Below are 17,053 nucleotides of genomic sequence, written 5' to 3'. Positions count from 1 at the left end.
GCAGCCTATTTACATATATTTACTATTTACTGTAAATATGGTCTCTGGATTCAAAATTTATTCAGAAAATTGTTATCCAGTCTAAAGTCTTGAACTAGGTTCTCCTGACAATGGCAAGAGTTTGCTTGCCAGAGCTCCCCTTACCATGGGGCCTCATCTATACACCCACTTAGGTTGGGAACAGTCATGCTCCACCAGCAGCCCAGGTTTATCTGACAAATAAACTCAGACAAATGAATCCACACTCTGTGCTACATTGGCAATTTTTTAACCTTGGCATGGAAAACTAAGGGTTGTGACTGTGCCCTCTCTTCCCTGCTGCTTTAATAGCACAATTCCACTGCAGTGGAAAACTAACCATTTTCACTTGGCATGGACATACCAGGGACACTTGGATGTGGTGTCATCTTGTGAATGTTTCAGAAAGGAGGCTCCAAGGATGAGACTTCACAGTGAGCAGAGGTCCCATCTATGACCACTTACGCAGTTGCCTTGTCCTAAAAGGTAATGGCACAAGCCCAACACCTGCAATATGGAAACCAGTGTGATTTTCTGTGTGGTTTGTATCATATTAATTAGCTGTCCTCCCACCAGTAAGCCATGAATAAAATGCTGACTATAGCTCTGGGGATAATGATTTCTCATTTTCATTTACTATTTAATTCTAATTGCAAGAAAAGTCAATGATGGGGAACATACACAGTTTGGAAAGGATAATGAAGCTGGCATTTGACACCAAGGGTGTTCCCCATTGCTGGCTCTGCATTGCTAAGCCAGCGCTTGCAATAAGAAAAGTCATTTTATTCCATGAAACTTTGGACTTGCAGATTGCAAAATCCAGGTTCAGCCACCAATGGCTTAAACCTACTCCTCTCCTTTCCCCTGTGTGCTGGATAGAGATCTCCATTTGCACATTCCCTCTTCTCCAAGGCAGCTGGGCTGCACCTCATCAGTGCAACACACTGACAGATTGTAGTGACTGCTTGGCTCCAATCAGGTACTGTAATGAAGTGGGCAGATATTTTAAAGTGCTCAGCATTTCTTGTGAAAGTGTGGAAGTGACTTCACACTTCACACTTCACTTCAAAATCTGAACCATGTCCAACACTATAAAGTCTATGGCAGAGGGAACTTCTTTGTACCAGCCTACCTGGTGACAAGTAATACACAGTCGTAGGCACCCTCTACATCTTTTTAGTTTTTTGAATACAGGATGAATCTCAGCAAACCTTTTTTCTGCCAGCTGAGGTCCTGGCCTCTTACATACCTCTTTCGGGGCTTGGTGTGGCCCCTGGTATTTGTTTCATTTCCTGGCTGTTTGCAATGAGATGTATTTATAGGACTTCCAGCTCCACAGAGGCTCTGTTGCCCTGCCTCTGCCATCCAGCAACAACCCAGCTTGTGAGATGTGTCCCAGAGCTATGGACACAGCTTGCTGGCTGATCCTGCCTGGATCAGGGTGAAACAGGCTTGCTGTGGCCTTCCCATCCACAAGGTGACAAAAAGATGCTGTGTTTCAGGAGCACTGTGTTGTGGAAAAAAGGGAGAAATGATGTGAATTACCTTTGTGAGTTATTTTTACAGCTATGAAAGCAATCAACTGATACAACACACCTTAAATACATTTTGTGTGGAGATAATGACTAGACAAACAGAGCTGTGTGGTTTCCTAGATAGATAGTTCCTGCTGGTTTTGATCATTGCAGTACAGATTCTATACAAAACTTTTTTAAATATTTCATTTTTCTTATCTTTACCTGCCTAAGGTATGTAATGGAGGGACTGTTCAGGACCCTAGCATAAATTTGGTTTGGCCAGTTGTGTTTGGTATATTGGATAAGACCCAAACCACAATAAGCAGCCTGGAACCTGCAACATGTTTACTGCAAGGAGTGTTAATGGAAAGGTTTGTTTGATTTGTTCTGTTAAATCATATAAAAAGAATGTTTTCATATAATGGGTGTATGGTGCATAATCAGATTTCTTTTATCAGGAGAAACAGTTCCCTTTGCATCTATTGAAGCCATGTAATACATCATGTGTGCAGGTACAATGTGGATCTATTTGAACTGCCATGCTGTAACTGAATTGAAAGCAGTAACTTTCATGAGAGCTGGGTCTCTACAAAGTGTCACTTTGTTCTCTGGATCCACCCCCTTTTTTTCTTTAAATTTTGTCTGTGTGCTAGTTTCCTTTTTCCAACCTCTGCTAAAGCTTTCAATGCTGACTTTTATTTCTCTTGTAATCAGAAAAGCTTGTTATTCAGAGCACAGAAGCATACTTGTATTTCTATAGTCCAGTTTTCCAAATGAGCAGCGCTTTTCAATTTTACTGAAGTGACCATCCATCTTTCTACACAACTCAACCTCCCCATGCAATTTATATCCACATTTCATGCAGTAACATTTGGCTCAAAGAACCACATTCCAGGCTCCACACTCCAGGAACAAGTTCGGGGAAGAAGGGCCCATGCAGCACTCGGCAATCGGCGATTTTTTTAGGGAGTGCTGGGAGACCTTGCGCAGGGCAGCTGCGCCTGCGGGATGTCTGGATGCTTTGCCCCTTCTCAACCACTGCCGGCACAGGGAGCTGTGCCATGTGCAGTGAGCTGGGGCAGGGCCGGGGGCTCACTGAGGACCCCCAACTCTCCTGAAACACTGTTGCCACCATCTCATCCAGGGCACCCCAGGCATGGGATGAGGAGGGGGCTGGAGCCCTGCGCACACAATGGGAAGGGGAGGGCAGTCCCTGTGCCCAAGGGACAGCAGAATGGCACAGGGGAGCGATCCCCAGGAAAGGGGCCCCTTGCCACCCCCAACCCTCCTCCTTCTCCCACATTAGGGCATCATCTTTCAGGCCACAGGCCCCCCGACTCCCAAAACAGCCATATTTGGCCACACGCGTCGCCATCACAGTGGCCTCCTGATGTCACAAGCCACCTCACTGCCTTCTGTTCCGGACCCTATAAATACAGGGACCCCGGCAGCTGGCCCACCATTTCCTGAGCTTCGAGGTCCTCTCATGCCAGCAATGCTTGGTACCAAGAGGTCCCACAGCAGCGAGGCAGGTGGCTGCCCACCTTTGAGTGGGAGAGAAGCAAGATGGCTGCAGGAACCGTGGAGGAACAGGAGGCGGTGTCAGAGGGGAGGCACCATCAGCCTCACACTGGCAATGGCTGTAGCTCCTGCGGCTGATGGTGTGGAGCCCATGGAGGTGGATCCACCACAGGACCAAGAAGAGCCGATGGAAATGGATCCACCTCCAGCATGGCTCCCCTGGCACCACTACACCGTGCCAGGGTTCCCCTCCACGACACGACGCTGACACCAGCACAGGAGGGCCTGGCCAGTGCGCTACCACCGGCGCAGCCTCCGCACCCAGCGTTAGCTGGGACGCCCATCCTGCACGCCCAGCCATCCTGCGGGCTCACCCTTTCCACCTCCTGCCAATCGGCAATCATTTTGCTGATTGCTGTGGGTAGCGTGAGCCCTTCTCTCGCACTCCCCTACCCCCTCCCCTATCCCCACTCCCATCCCTGCTGAAGGGGTGCCATCTCCTCTGGTCTGAGCACCAAGAAAAGGGGACCAGACAACATGGCTTCTGCTGGCCTGCTGTGCTGAGGCGACAACTTACCAGACATCTGCTGGAAATACAACACAGCAGAGAGGAAGCACTCTAGGAGGCTCCTGGACTGTGTGGAAGATAACTGCCTGACGCAGCTGGTAAGTGAGCCTACCAGGGGAGGTGCCTCGCTTCACCTGCTGTTTACAAACAGAGAAGGACAGCTGGGAGGTGTCCTGGTCAGAGGCCATCTTGGGTTTAGCAACCATGAGATGATAGCGTTTTCGATTCTTGGCGACGTAAGGAGGAGGGGCAGCAAAACTGTTACCATGGACTTCTGGAGGGCAGACTTTGGCCTGTTCAGGACGCTGGTTGGGAGAGTCCCTTGGGAGGCAGTCCTGAGGGGCAAAGGGGTCCAGGAAGGCTGGGTTTTATCAAGAAGGAAGTCTTAATGGTGCAGGAGCAGGCTGTCCCCATGTGCCATAAGACAAACGACGGGGAAGATGACCGGCCTGGCTGAACAGGGAGCTTTTGCTGGGACTCAGGGAAAAGAGGAGAGTCTGCCACTTTTGGAAGAAGGGGCAGGCAACTCCAGAAGAGTACAGGGATCTCATTAGATCATGCAGAGAGAAAATTAGAAAGGCAAAAGCCCAGCTAGAACTCAATCTGGCCACTGTTGGAAGAGAGAATAAAAAATGTTTTTACAAGTACATCAACAACAAAAAGAGAGCCAAGGAGAATCTCCATCCTTTATTGGATGCGGTGGGGGTGGGGAGAACATTGCCACCAAGGATGAGGAAAAGGCTGAGGTACTTAATGCCTTCTTTGCCTCAGTCTTTAATAGCCAGACCAGTTATCACCAGGGGTTTCAGCCCCCTGAGCTGGAAGACAGGGATGGGAAGCAGAATGAAGCCCCCATAATCCAGGAGGAAGCAGTTAACGACCTGCTACACCACCTGGACACTCACAAGTCTATGGGGCTGGATGGGATCCACCCAAGAGTACTGAGGGAGCTGGCAGAGGAGCTTGCCAAGCCACTTCACATCATCTATCAGCAGTCCTGGTTTACATACTATTGGAGGCTTGTCAATGTGACGCCCATCTACACAAAGGGCTGGAAGGAGGTTCCGGGGAACTACAAGCCTGTCAGCCTGACCTCGGTACCGGGGAAGAGTATGGAGTGGTTCATTTTGAGTATGCTAAACAGGCATGTGCAGGTCAACCAGGGGATCAGGCCCAGCCAGCATGGGTTCATGAAAGGCAGGTCCTGCTTGACCAACCTGATCTCCTTCTGTGACCTGGTGACCCACCTAGAGGATGAGGGAAAGGCTGTGGATGTCATCTACCTGGACTTTAGTAAAGACTTTGACACCATCCCCCACAGCATTCTCCTAAAGAAGCTGGCGGCTCATGGCTTGGACGGGCGTACTCTTCTCTGGATAAAAATCTGTCTAGGTGACCAAGTCCACAGACTTGTGGTGAATGGAGTTAAATCCAGTTGGCGACCGGTCACGAGTGGTGTTCCCCAGGGGTCAGTATTGGGGCCAGTCTTGTTTAATATCTTTATCAATGATCTGGGTGAAGGGATTGAGTGCGCCCTCAATAAGTTTGCAGGCGACACCAAACTGAGTGGGAGTGTCGATCAGCTCGAGGGTAGGATGGCCCTGCAGAGGGATCTGGACAGGCTGGATTGATGGGCTGAGGCCAACTGGATGAGGTTCAACAAGGCCAAGTGCCAGGTCCTGCACTTGGGTCACAACAACCCCATTCAATGCTACAGGCATGGGGAAGAGTGGCTGGAAAGCTGTCTGGCAGAAAAGGACCTGGGCGTGTTGGTCGACAGCTGGCTGAACATGAGCCAGCAGTGTGCCCAGGTGGCCGAGAAGGCCAACAGCATCCTGGCTTGTCTCAGGAATAGTGTGGCCAGCAGGAGCAGGGAAGGGCTTGTCCCCCTGTATTTGGCACTGGTGAGGCCGCACCTTGAATACTGTGTTCAGTGTTGGGCCCCTCAATACAAGAAGGACATTGAGGTGCTGGAGCATGTCCAGAGAAGGCCAACAAAGCTGGTGAAGGGTCTGGAGCACAGGTCCTGTGAGGAGCAGCTGAGGGAACTGGGATTGTTTAGTCTGGAGAGGAGGCGGCTGAGGGGGAGACCTTATTGCCCTCTACAACTACCTGAAAGGAGGTTGTAGTGAGGTGGGTGTTGGTCTCTTCTCCCAAGTAACTAGCGATAGGATGAGAGGAATGGCCTCAAGCTGCATCAGGGGAGGTTTAGATTGGATATTAGGAAAAAATTCTTTACAGAAAGAGTGGTCAAGCATTGGAACAGGCTGCCCTGAGACGGGGTGGAGTCACCATCCCTGGAGGTGTTCAAAAAACAAGTAGATATGGCACTTTGGGACATAGTTTAGTAGGCATGGTGCTGTCAGGTCGATGGTTGGACTGATGATCGTAGAGGTCCTTTCCAACCTTAATGATTCCTAGTTTTACTTTCATTAAAAAATAATCCAGCTACCAAGCTGGGAAACATGAAGTTAATTATTAGTCTACCCTTAATTGGTTTAGTGGTGGACTTGGTAGTGTTAGGCTAATGGTTAGACTGGATGATCTTAAAGGTCTTTTCCAACCTAAGAGATTCTATCATTCTATGATTCTATGACAGGAGTCCACCCTCAGAGGGCCACCGAGGTCCCTGGGGCCTGGAGGTGGGGTTCCTACAGTATGAGGACGAGGGTGGTTGAAGATGAAGACAGACCCTCTGCAGCAGCACACGAAGAACAGCAACAGGTCAAGCAAAGGAGGTAGAGAGACGGCTCTTCCTCTGCACAAGATGACCACCACAGGCCTGCCAGCAAGAAGTGCTGGCCTTCAGCATTAAGGCCCCTTCTAGCTGCTTCGTTAGGAGTTCAAGGCTGTTTATTGCCTAATTTTAAATAAAACAAGGAAAAAAACAGTAAAGATGCTTTCCTCCTCTCTTCTTTGGTACTTGGGCGACTGCACCTGGATGCCTGTCTCCCCTCCTGGTCTCCCCACTCCAGGACAGACACTGATGGGTGGGGTGTGGGCCCAGCCCAGGACCTTGGACATGGTGAGGGGCCGGGACATGCCGCACACAAGGGCGGGCTGAGGGAACTGCCTCTGGTCACGAGGATGGCGAGACCCTGGAGCAGGCTGCCCACAGAAGTTGTGGATGCCCCATCCCTGCAAGTGTTCACCATCAGGTTGGACGGGGCTTTGAGCAACCTGATCTAGTGAAAGATCAGAACTAGGTGATCTTTAAAGAGATTCCAACACAGATCATCCTATGATATTGCTTGAGGTTACTTAGCAAAGAATCCTTCCATTTGTATAACCATTGCTGACAAGAGGGTTTCCCAATAGGGCCCTCCATTTTCAAACGCCAGTTCAGATTTGTACTGAGGATGAAGGCAAACACCTAAGTTCCTCTATTTTTATCATTTTGTGAGGAAGCAGTAGCATAAGAATTGTGCCTTCGCAAGAACCTTGCATGCCAGAAGTACTGATTTCCTCCAGATCTGTTAACACACTTGTAGGCAAAGAAGCTGCAATGGGCAAGCCTTTTACTACAGAAGTTGAAAGAAGAAGAAACAAACACAGACTAATACTACAAATGTTGGTTTAAATCAGCAAAACAGTTAGGAAACTACAAAAATCATTATGCATTCTTAGCAACCAGAATTTTCCAATGGAATTATTTTTAAAATAAGCAAGAGAAAAAGAAAAAAAACCCTACTATCATATTCAAGTCTCCAGACACTGTCAACTGACTGAAGAACACAACCTCTCTCATTTTACCTTTGGTGGAAGCCTTCCTTCAGTTAGAACCAAAGTATCTCCTCTGCAAACATTAAGTTCCTTCAGAGTGGCATTCTGTAGGAAGAGAAAGCACAGTACACTTGCAAGTCTACATGTCCTTGTGCTTTGTTTCCTAAGGTACATGTTGGTGGATTTTTAAGTCGTGCAGACCAGAAGTACCAGGTGTTCTGTTCTTCCACCAAAGAGAACAGAAATACCCATTTAACAGCCACTGCTTGCAGACAACTTTGCAGCAGCACAAGTATTGCACCTACAGGACTCTGCTCTGCAGGACTCCTTCCAGAGCATCCTGTTGAGCTGTGGATTTCCTTTGCACCTCTGCAGCTGACCAACTGACACCTCATGCTGCTTTGTAGTTGCATCTTTAATACACAGTAAGTCTAGACTTAACAAAAAACTGTGTGGATATGGCTTCATCCTAGTCCCGGAAAATAAGAGGCAGGTGCACAAGATTTACATTTTAACCATAGGTATCCCAACACAGTCTTCATAAGGCCCTGTGAAAATAGAACAGTGTGTATACTAGTGTAGCACACACAAACACACCACACTTTTGCTTTAATGGAGCTCTCTTCAGGGCAAGTCTCTGCAGAGAAATGGAGTAAAACTACTGCATGACTCAAGTCAAAAACAGGATCCTCTTACTTCCTGACTTAATGCTTCCCCTGCTTCATAGCACCAGTCCATCCTTCTCAAATGCCAGTTGTCACCTACCAAAAGGCAAAAACATACATACAGAAAATTAATTACCAACAATGCCGTTTCAAAAAAACATTACAAAGCTCTTAATAAGTGTTAAGGGGTTCTTTGCCTTGTTTTTTGTTTGTTTCTTTTTCAAACACAACTCTGACAAATTGAATGAAGTACCACCTTCATGTCCTTCTCCAGACCCCAGAAACACTTTGCTGTTTGGAAATGGTCTTCTCTTACTTGTATCAATGTCTCTTCCTCACCTTCCTACCTGATTTCCCCAGTTTAAGAGTAAAGCAAAGGAACTGGGTTGACAACACTTAGCCCCCCAGAAAGCACTGCAGATTAAAGAAAATTAAAATGTTGAGAGGGGAAAAAATTCTGGAAACATTGATGGTGAACCAATGATGAAATTCCCATGTCGATATACTATTTGAAACAATGACAGGAGTCATCCTTGCAGCTGGTTCAAGCTATAACAATAAAGCATAAGTAAGCATGAAGGTGCTTAGATGGAAAAATATCTGTGTTTTCAGGAATTGTAATGGTTGCATTAAAAAAAAAAAAGATCAACACTTTATAGACAGCAATAACCTCTCTTATTTACACAAATGTAAGGGTCCACCTGGAAGAAAAAGTAATGTTTACAATACAATGATACTAATTTTACAGGCCAATAGCTCTGAGTATTCTGTAATATCTTATTTGAAGTCAACTGAAATAAACCGTTCCAAAACCAGTCAGTGTTTGTGGTGTTTCTTTAATAACTAACTAGAAACACAAGTCACTGTAAAGTGTGCTGCAGGCCACTGGCAGCGCAACACGGCGTGAAGTTTAGGCAGTGCTCCTGAACTTGCTTTGTGACACCCACCCTGAGAGTGAACTGGAAATAGAAGAAAGCCACTGCTGATGTATGACAACATATATATATATATGACCCTCCACACCTGGGACCCGGTTCACTGGCTGAATGGAAACTTATGAGGAGGTGAGGACAGAGGGCAAGTCAAAGGAAAGAAGCAGTCTCTCCTTCCCCATGAGCTGTGCTGGCTCCAACCCCTTCTTTTGCACTCAGGACTCCAAAGATGAAGATGCCTTCCTTCTGCGAGTGCAGCCACTGCCAGCCCCAAGGTCTGGCATTCAGGCAACAGAAGCAAGCACTGAAGTTGCAAGTCCAAGTCCTGCTGGACTTCAAATTCAGGCAAATGCTGTTTCTTCAAAAAGTGCCAAGGAAAGGCAGTCACACAAAACAGCAGTAGAACAAGCATTCCTCTGGTTGAGTAACCAAGCATTAGAAACACAGCAGCCACTATTTCCAGCTCTTCTAAAACCCTACCATGACCTCCTGGGCCCACATGATATTAAAGCCCACCCGGTGGGACACCAGAAGGGGGTCCTCACAAGGAGCCCTTCTCTTACGCAGCACAAAAGGGCAGATGGAAGTGAAGACCACAGTATTCTGACTGTGTACAGAAGCAGAGCTAGGATTTCCTAACAGGCCAGTGGTTGGTTCCACAATGGAATTATGGTCTTTTTCACTTGATACAGCAGAAGCTTTCCAAAGAGCTATCAGCCCTCCATGGAAAGCTGGCATTTCACTTCCTTAAAATTGATGATGGGAGAAGACCATCTCCTAAACAAGCCCTGTTTATCCCATAGAGTTATGCCTCTTATCCTGGCACGGCCCTCTCATTATGCTGCTGTTCGCTGTCACTGTGACTTAGTTCAGTCCATATCACGTTGTTTACATCGTCATTTCTTATTTTCTTTAATATTTTTCCTTTTCCTTACAGGAATGTGCTTTCTGCACCACTCTTGGCATGAAGGGTGTTGAGAGAGGTGTATGCATCTCCTCTGTATCTCTCAGTTTGACTCTGGGAGACTTCACCATATGTGGAGACCCACAGTCCACCCCCAAGGAGCTAGGTGTGTCTAGCATAAACTCTGCACGAATGCTTTCATAAATCAATATACCTCAATCAAAAACATTCATGTTGCTGGGCTGATTGACAAAAGCTTTTGTAAAAAGGTTGTTCTGCGCCTTGGCAGGAGCAGGATATCCTGGAATTTCAGCTGACGTCCATACCCAGCTATTGTGCAAATACAGAGGTATAAAGAGACCTTGCCTTGCCTGGGCCAGAGGGGAGAGGCTGCAGCAAGGACACCCCTGTCGAGGCATCAGCAGGAGCTGCCAGGTGAGAGGCCAGTTCCGAGTAACTGGCTATTTATGAGACTGTCTTGTCTCTGAGGAGGACTGGGCATTTCTTTTCTGCCAGGGTACCTGCTCTTTGTGGCTGGGCTGAACCACCGAACAGTACCCAGGTGAGGAGGACTGCTTGGCCAAAACAACTACCATGTGTAGAGATCTCACATGATGAAAGGGGTTGCTGATGGGACACAGGGCACCTGCTGTCTCATGGCTATTTCAGCCTGCATTTGCCAAGTCACCCAGCAGGCTCCAAGTGCATTCAGGCCTTCAGATAGAGATGACCTGATCTGCATTGCTTCTCTGCCACCTTATCTCCCATCAAACCTAACTGGAGCTCTGGCTGATCCATGCTTGGCTGAAAATATAGAGCACTTCATAGCACATCGAGCAGCTTACCTCTGTATCTCAGTGAGTGGTAGGAAACATGTGAACAAATGCTGGAATTCAGCTGCCAGGCAAGCTGCAGAGATAAGTGCAGGCAAATGCAGCTGCTTTTTCTTGATGAGCTCAACCAGTGAGACAAACTCTCAGAGTCCCTCCAGAGGCTCCCCAAGCTTCTGCTCAAGCGTCACCCTTGAAGTCAGCCCATTTTTAACAGGGAGATGAATGTTTCATGGGCCTCTCTTTTCTTCGCCTGAAGACTTTGGGTATTTATCAAGTTCTGCCTGCCTGAGCGGATCCTTCCTCTCTCAGTTGTTGCCAGCCAGAAGCATGCATGCCTTTCTGTTCCTGTGTTGCCTCCTTCTCTGGAATGGTGTAACGGTGTCTGTGCAGAAAGAGATCCAGAAGCTCCCTGATGAAGAGAAAGCAAGCCTGGTGCACATTCGGACCCCGCAGACTCTCTCTCGAGGTGAGTGAGTGGGATGCTTAAGGCAGTCCTGAAGCACCCATATTTTCCTCTGTCACAGTGACTGGTGTGCACCTCCACACATATATCCAGGCAGGGAGATGTCTGAGAGCAGCAGCTAGGAGATTTTCCCCCTGCATTCCCATTGAGAAGCAGAAGCCCAAACCTACCTTTCACAGGTGCCATTTCCACTGTGGTCAAGAGCACTGGTGCATTCAGCAGGGGAGAAGTCCTCACACTCTCTGCTGGGGAACAGGAACAGGTGCTTTGCTCCAAACCTGGGCTGGGGACAGAGCCAAGAGCCAGGCTGTTACACTGGCTGCTGATCAGCTGCTGGATCAGCTTTGCAGAGGCTGAGCTCAATAGGCAGCCCCACCAGCAGCCCCTACAAAGGCATGCTCTGTATGCAGGAGACCACAGTCACATAGCCAAGCTGCAGCCAGCTCAACCCCCATGCTCTCCACTTTCCCTCCAGCATCGTAAGTCAGGCACAGGCAGCAGGTACCTCCTTTTCCTCCCTGGGGTGATGCAGGACATGAGCAGGGTGCTGTAGCCATTGGAAGGGGCTGCAGACTCAGGTCCAAACTTGCTCCATCAAGTAAGATCCAGGCACCTCACACCAAAAACACTCTTGCATCCCTACCCTCCCTAGCCCCCAGCCTGTCAAGCAATCCCTTATTGCAGGAAGCCATATGCAAGCAGCAAGCCTGGTTCGGCTCTTTGGGAGGGTGAAGTTCCAGGACGAACTCTGGGCTCCAGCTTTCGAGTGGCTGGAAATAAATACCTGTCTGTAATCCTAATCCACCACCTGAGCCCTAGCAAGGCTGGGGTTTCACCCCCCGCTTCCCTCTCCATTGCTTCTTTGCACCTCTCTGCTTGGGGCTCTCCTGCTACCCACAAATACCTTGAGGTTCTGGACACCCTGAGGGAAGGTGCCTAGTTTGTGCCACCCGGTTACACATGTGGCTCCAGTGCCCTGTTCAGCAGAACATCCTCATCCATACTGATGGGAAAATTAACTAAGGGTGCTCTCAACAGGCTGGGGAGACGACATTGAATGGGTGCAGACATATGAAGAAGGTTTAGCACGATCAAAACACAGGTAATCCTCAATTGTTGCTATGCCAATTCATATCTTTAACTGCACAGAACAAAGCTATACTCTAACATGATGCTCAGACTGTGCCTTGTACCTTGCAAGCAAGATGCAAGTTCTATTTTGCTGTATGGTACGGAGGCTGAACAAGGTTTTGGTGAGAGCTCACCTGTTGGGAGAGGAGCAAACGTCCTTGCAGTGCCTCCAATGCTGCCCTCTCAGTGATACGTCCCTCTGTACATGACTGTGTCCACAACTCCCCACTAGCCTGGTTGCTATTGCTCCTTGCAATGTAAATATATCCTTGGAGCAACTCAGTGGCTTAACTCTTTGCAAGTGCGGTCTGTAAAAGGTCTGAATTGCCTCCCCACTCCTTTCCTGCAATGTCGTTTCAGCAAGAAGCCACTGATGGTTATTCACCACTTGGAAGAGTGTCCTTACAGCCAAGGTGAGCAAAGCACACCCTTCCAAACAACCTGGGGGAATCCAAATCTTTCAGTGCTCATTGCTTACGAAGGCATTTGAGCACTTGGTGTGAAGCCTTTCCAGCACATGCAGGGAAAGGTGGAGAGACAGTAAATCGACTGGGGACCCTTGAGAACAGCTGGGGAATAAAACAGTTGTAAAGTTTTTCTCAGCAGTAATGTGCTCTGGGTCAAAACTTCCCTGGCAGAGACACATAACTATGAAACAGTCAGGTAGACTCAGGTAGTCCTCCTTTATCCTCTTCCCCACCCCTGATCTCCTGCTAATTCTCCTTCCTGCCACCTCCCAACTCCAGTCCTGGGCCCCAGCAAGCATGGAAATCATCAGCTTGTGTGATTAAAGCTTGGGGAAGTTGTATCCCCCCCAGAAAGAAGCCCTGAAAGCAGACTGCGTCAAGCCAGCGAGGTTAGGCATCGCACTGCCTCCGTTGCATTGTTTTATACCATGGTTTTGAGGTTATGGCTATCCTGCAAGCAGGGAGAGTCAGACAGCGAGAAAATTGTCTTTATAGCCTCATATTCACCAGTCCACAGAGACTGCAACATGCCTTTGGCGGTGTATTTTCACCTGCACACGAGAACCTTAGCACAATAGTTTACAGCACTGGAAAGCTCAAATCATGTTCCGGCCTGCAAGAGCATCTGCTACCATCTGGTTTATACAATTTCCTCTTGCGAGGCCTCCTGCCCAAGAGTGTGTCAGGCCACACGCTATCACTTGATAACCTCCTTGGTTATCAAGAACAAAGCAAGGTTTCTCAGAGAAGTCTGGGCCCACCATTTCTCAAACTTTGGTATTTGTTCCCCATGCAGATGACTCCTATGCTCTGTAGGGCAGAGCCACAGACAGCTGAATAAAGCCAAGCCGTATGCATTCATGACCTGTTCAGCCACTGGGAAGGAAATATGCCTGTACACCTGCATTTCAGTTTCTCAAGAACTAAGTGCCTTTTGCATTTTACTTTACGAGAACCAAGTCCTCCAAGCTTTGTGTGACGTGCACATCAGAAAGTAGTACCAGTCGTTTACTGTTGGATTTAGGATCAATATAAAATGATGCAAAACCATGAAAAGCTGTCATTCAGGCTTGTTTTTTTCCACCCAAGTAACACATTTCTCTTTCTTTTAGCTTTAAGGAAAGCATTTGCTTCTAGCCCAGAGATCCAGCAGATGGCTCAGAAGGACTTTATCATGCTCAACCTGGTGGTAAATCTGAATTTTAAAATCTTAATCAAAACATTTACCTTGGAGTGGAATAAGCCATATTAAAAGCAGAAACTGATACACTTCACACAGCTTTGAAGTAGTACTTGAAATTCTCTTTTTTCCTCCCACTTTCTCTGGGGATGTACAACAGGGTTTGCAAAACACCAGCACAGTTCCTCCTTGGAGAGGGGTCAGGGAGACACTTCCATACAGACATACGCGTACCTATTGGCACAGGAATCCCATTCTGTATTCTACAACAGGTCATATTCTGATTCAAGGAAAAAAAAAGGAAAAAATACCCAGTCATCAGGCTTTCTTAGTCACCTGCCTGAGGTTTCTGTCCTCATCCCGCAGCATCTAGAACAGGGAAACTCCGTATTTGATCACACCAGAATTGTTAGTTGTTGGTAGACGAGGCAAGTTCAGCTGATTCAGTCCATTTCTAGCACTCAGACAGTTACCCATCACTAAGAGGCTATCTAACTCCAACAGCATTCCAGCAGCGATGACAACATGGCACCTGATGGCCATTACGTCCCTCGGATCCTCTTTGTGGGTGAGTCTCTGGGGTCAGGGGAATAACCAGGGCAGCATTTTTTCTGTATGGTCCCCATCAAATTCGCATTGCTCCAAGTAATAGCTCTTATTTTTTGGGCACTAAAGCTGTAGGAATAACCCAGACTTTCAAAAGGAACAGCTTAAGTGGGAAAACCCAGAATGTTTGGCAATCGGAGCTTAAGTTGGGCTTCCAAAACCACTACCATCTTTTTAAAAACGGGACCACGATAGTCTTATTCCAGTAGTGGAAATGAACAGCATGTCACTGCTATTAACGGCTAACATATATCCTCTAAAAGTTTGGTCCTGCCTGCGTGACACCATGACGCAACATCTGAATACAGCCTCTTACTCCAAGCCTGTCCTCAGATGAATGACAAACTCTCTCTCCAAGGGCAAAGGCCCATCACCGACTGTGACCAACAACTAGACAAAAGGCAAACTTACCATCAAAATGCTAGGTACGAAGGGGACAATGGACAATAATCTTGAGTCACCAGATGAGGCTTGTATGTAGAGGATCTACTCCTGATGGGTTTCAGAAGTAGACTTCCTTCATCAACTTACAGCCGCTGAGAGCCTGGTGCTTCCAGATGTACCTTTCCAACCATGAAAAGGCCAGTCAACACCATTTTAAAAGGCTTTTATTCTCACAAAATCATAGAAAATCATAGGTTTGGCTTAGAATGAACCTTAAGGATCGTCTAGTTCCAAGCCCCCTGCAATGGGGAGGGACACCTTCCTTCAGAGCAGATTGCTCAAAGCCCCATCCAACCTGGCCTTGAACACTTCCAGGGATGGGGCATCCACAACTTCTCTGGGCAACCTGTTCCAGTGCCTCACCACTTCACAAAGCTGGAGTTGCTAATATCTTGTACTTTTTTCTCCTCAAGATCCTTCAATGACAGTTCGAGGTGATCTAACTGGCAAATATGGGAACAGGATGTACACTTACGAACCAGAAGACATTTTGACCTGTGAGTGAAATGGGCATTTCTCTGATCCCTTTTTAGCCATCTCAATTTTATACAACACATGTGTGGTTAAAGGCAGAGGATATAAGTGAATCTTGAGAAACGCTGAATCTATTTCTGCAGTAAAACCTGCTCAAAGCCCTCTATAACCATGAATGAAGTAAATTTAGTGCAAGCGCCTTCTGGGAAAAAACGTTACTGAGTATTTCTGAAGAGCTGGGTGGTAAAGTATGGGCAGAGTTGTCCTCAGTGTCTGAACCCTGGTGGTGGAGTTTCCAAACACTGTGGAAGTTTGGCCCCAAAACCCCACCACTTTGGTTCAAGGCACTTGCAGACTTGAGTGTGCTGCTGCTCTGCTTCGTAATTCGAACCGCAGAAGCTGTTTCAATACTTCTTGCCCTAGGGCTAACCAAAGCGTGAAAATACATATTCCAGGAGGACTGGAATTAATTGCTAAGGCTTGGTATCTCTGCACTCCCGTCTCCTGGCTGCCCACTTTAATAACACTTAGAGAACTGTATTTTTCTGATGTCTTGATCCCCAGATTATAGCAAGTTGGATGAGCCAGGCTCAAAAGCTGTGGGCAGCAGAGCAAACCCCTTCCCACAGACAAGCAGGCTAATAACTATCCTGTGATTTGGCTTCACAGTCCTCTTTGCTAGTTTTTCCACTTCAGCAGCACATAGACTTTTGCCTGACACTCAGACAAAGCTTTGAACCTCACGGGACACCTGCAGAATACAGAAAAGAGCATCTGTGCCACCTGTGAACTCCATCAGATGAACTCATGTATTCTAATGGCACTCTGTCCCTGGAGTACCGATTAACACACACCATTATAGATACTTCTGCCACCAACAGGAGTTAACAAAATAGTCCAAGAGAAGAAAAAAGTCTTCTCCCAAACAAGCATCTTAATATTTTCTAGAAGCTAATTGCTAATTCCAGTGAAAACCTGTTGCTGAGACAAAATAACTAGTCAAAACTACCCATTAAAATGGAAAAAAAAAAAAGGTTTTTTTGAAGACCTTTTAGAAGTCTAGCGATCCAAAGTGGCTTTAATTTCTGACCTTAAGCTGTGTAGATGTAGGCATCTTCCCTCCCACCTTTACTATCTTCAGTGCTTTCTCTGCAGTGATTGAAAACATGAGACAAGCGAAGCTGCTTCTGCACACAGAGCTCTGAGCAAGGGGCAGCACCGATCTGCAGACGCAGACCAAGATGACAGCCCCGGGAGCACCGAGACACACAGCACAGCACACGCGTGCCGTCCTTGCACCTTCCCTCACAGACCTCTTGCCAAGAAGCCACGGTCACCAGAACTCAGCACACCCCACGGTGCAACAGATACCCAGAATGAGGCACCGCCCACTGATTTTTAAGTAGCAGTTCATCTTAATGACTTCATGATTATCATTAATAGAGAAGAATTTTCTTCCGTAGTGTTTACAAACTCTTCTTTACCTCAAGTAGCATCATTCTGGAAAGGATACTTAGATTACAAATACATTTTCTAAGTTTGTCCTGTATGTGCCTGGCTACCTTGTACTTTTTGCAGTCATTTTTCCATGGCACAATTTCTCTTTT

At 47.3% G+C, this 17,053-nt stretch overlaps 1 protein-coding gene across 1 annotated transcript; it reads left to right on the top strand.

Moving 5' to 3' along the window:
* The first annotated feature begins 11,008 nt into the window (after positions 1-11,008).
* LOC104031539 (anterior gradient protein 3-like) lies at positions 11,009-16,651 on the top strand. Its single transcript, XM_009483558.2, has 7 exons — positions 11,009-11,147; positions 12,183-12,246; positions 12,636-12,688; positions 13,855-13,931; positions 14,427-14,490; positions 15,386-15,469; positions 16,602-16,651. The coding sequence occupies exons 1-7, from the start codon at positions 11,009-11,011 to the stop codon at positions 16,649-16,651; spliced, it is 531 nt and encodes a 176-aa protein (XP_009481833.2).
* Positions 16,652-17,053: the final 402 nt, after the last annotated feature.

The sequence above is a fragment of the Pelecanus crispus genome, chromosome 5 (genome assembly GCF_030463565.1).
Source record: "Pelecanus crispus isolate bPelCri1 chromosome 5, bPelCri1.pri, whole genome shotgun sequence".
NCBI lineage: Eukaryota > Metazoa > Chordata > Aves > Pelecaniformes > Pelecanidae > Pelecanus > Pelecanus crispus.
This window is presented reverse-complemented; position numbering and strand designations above follow the sequence as displayed.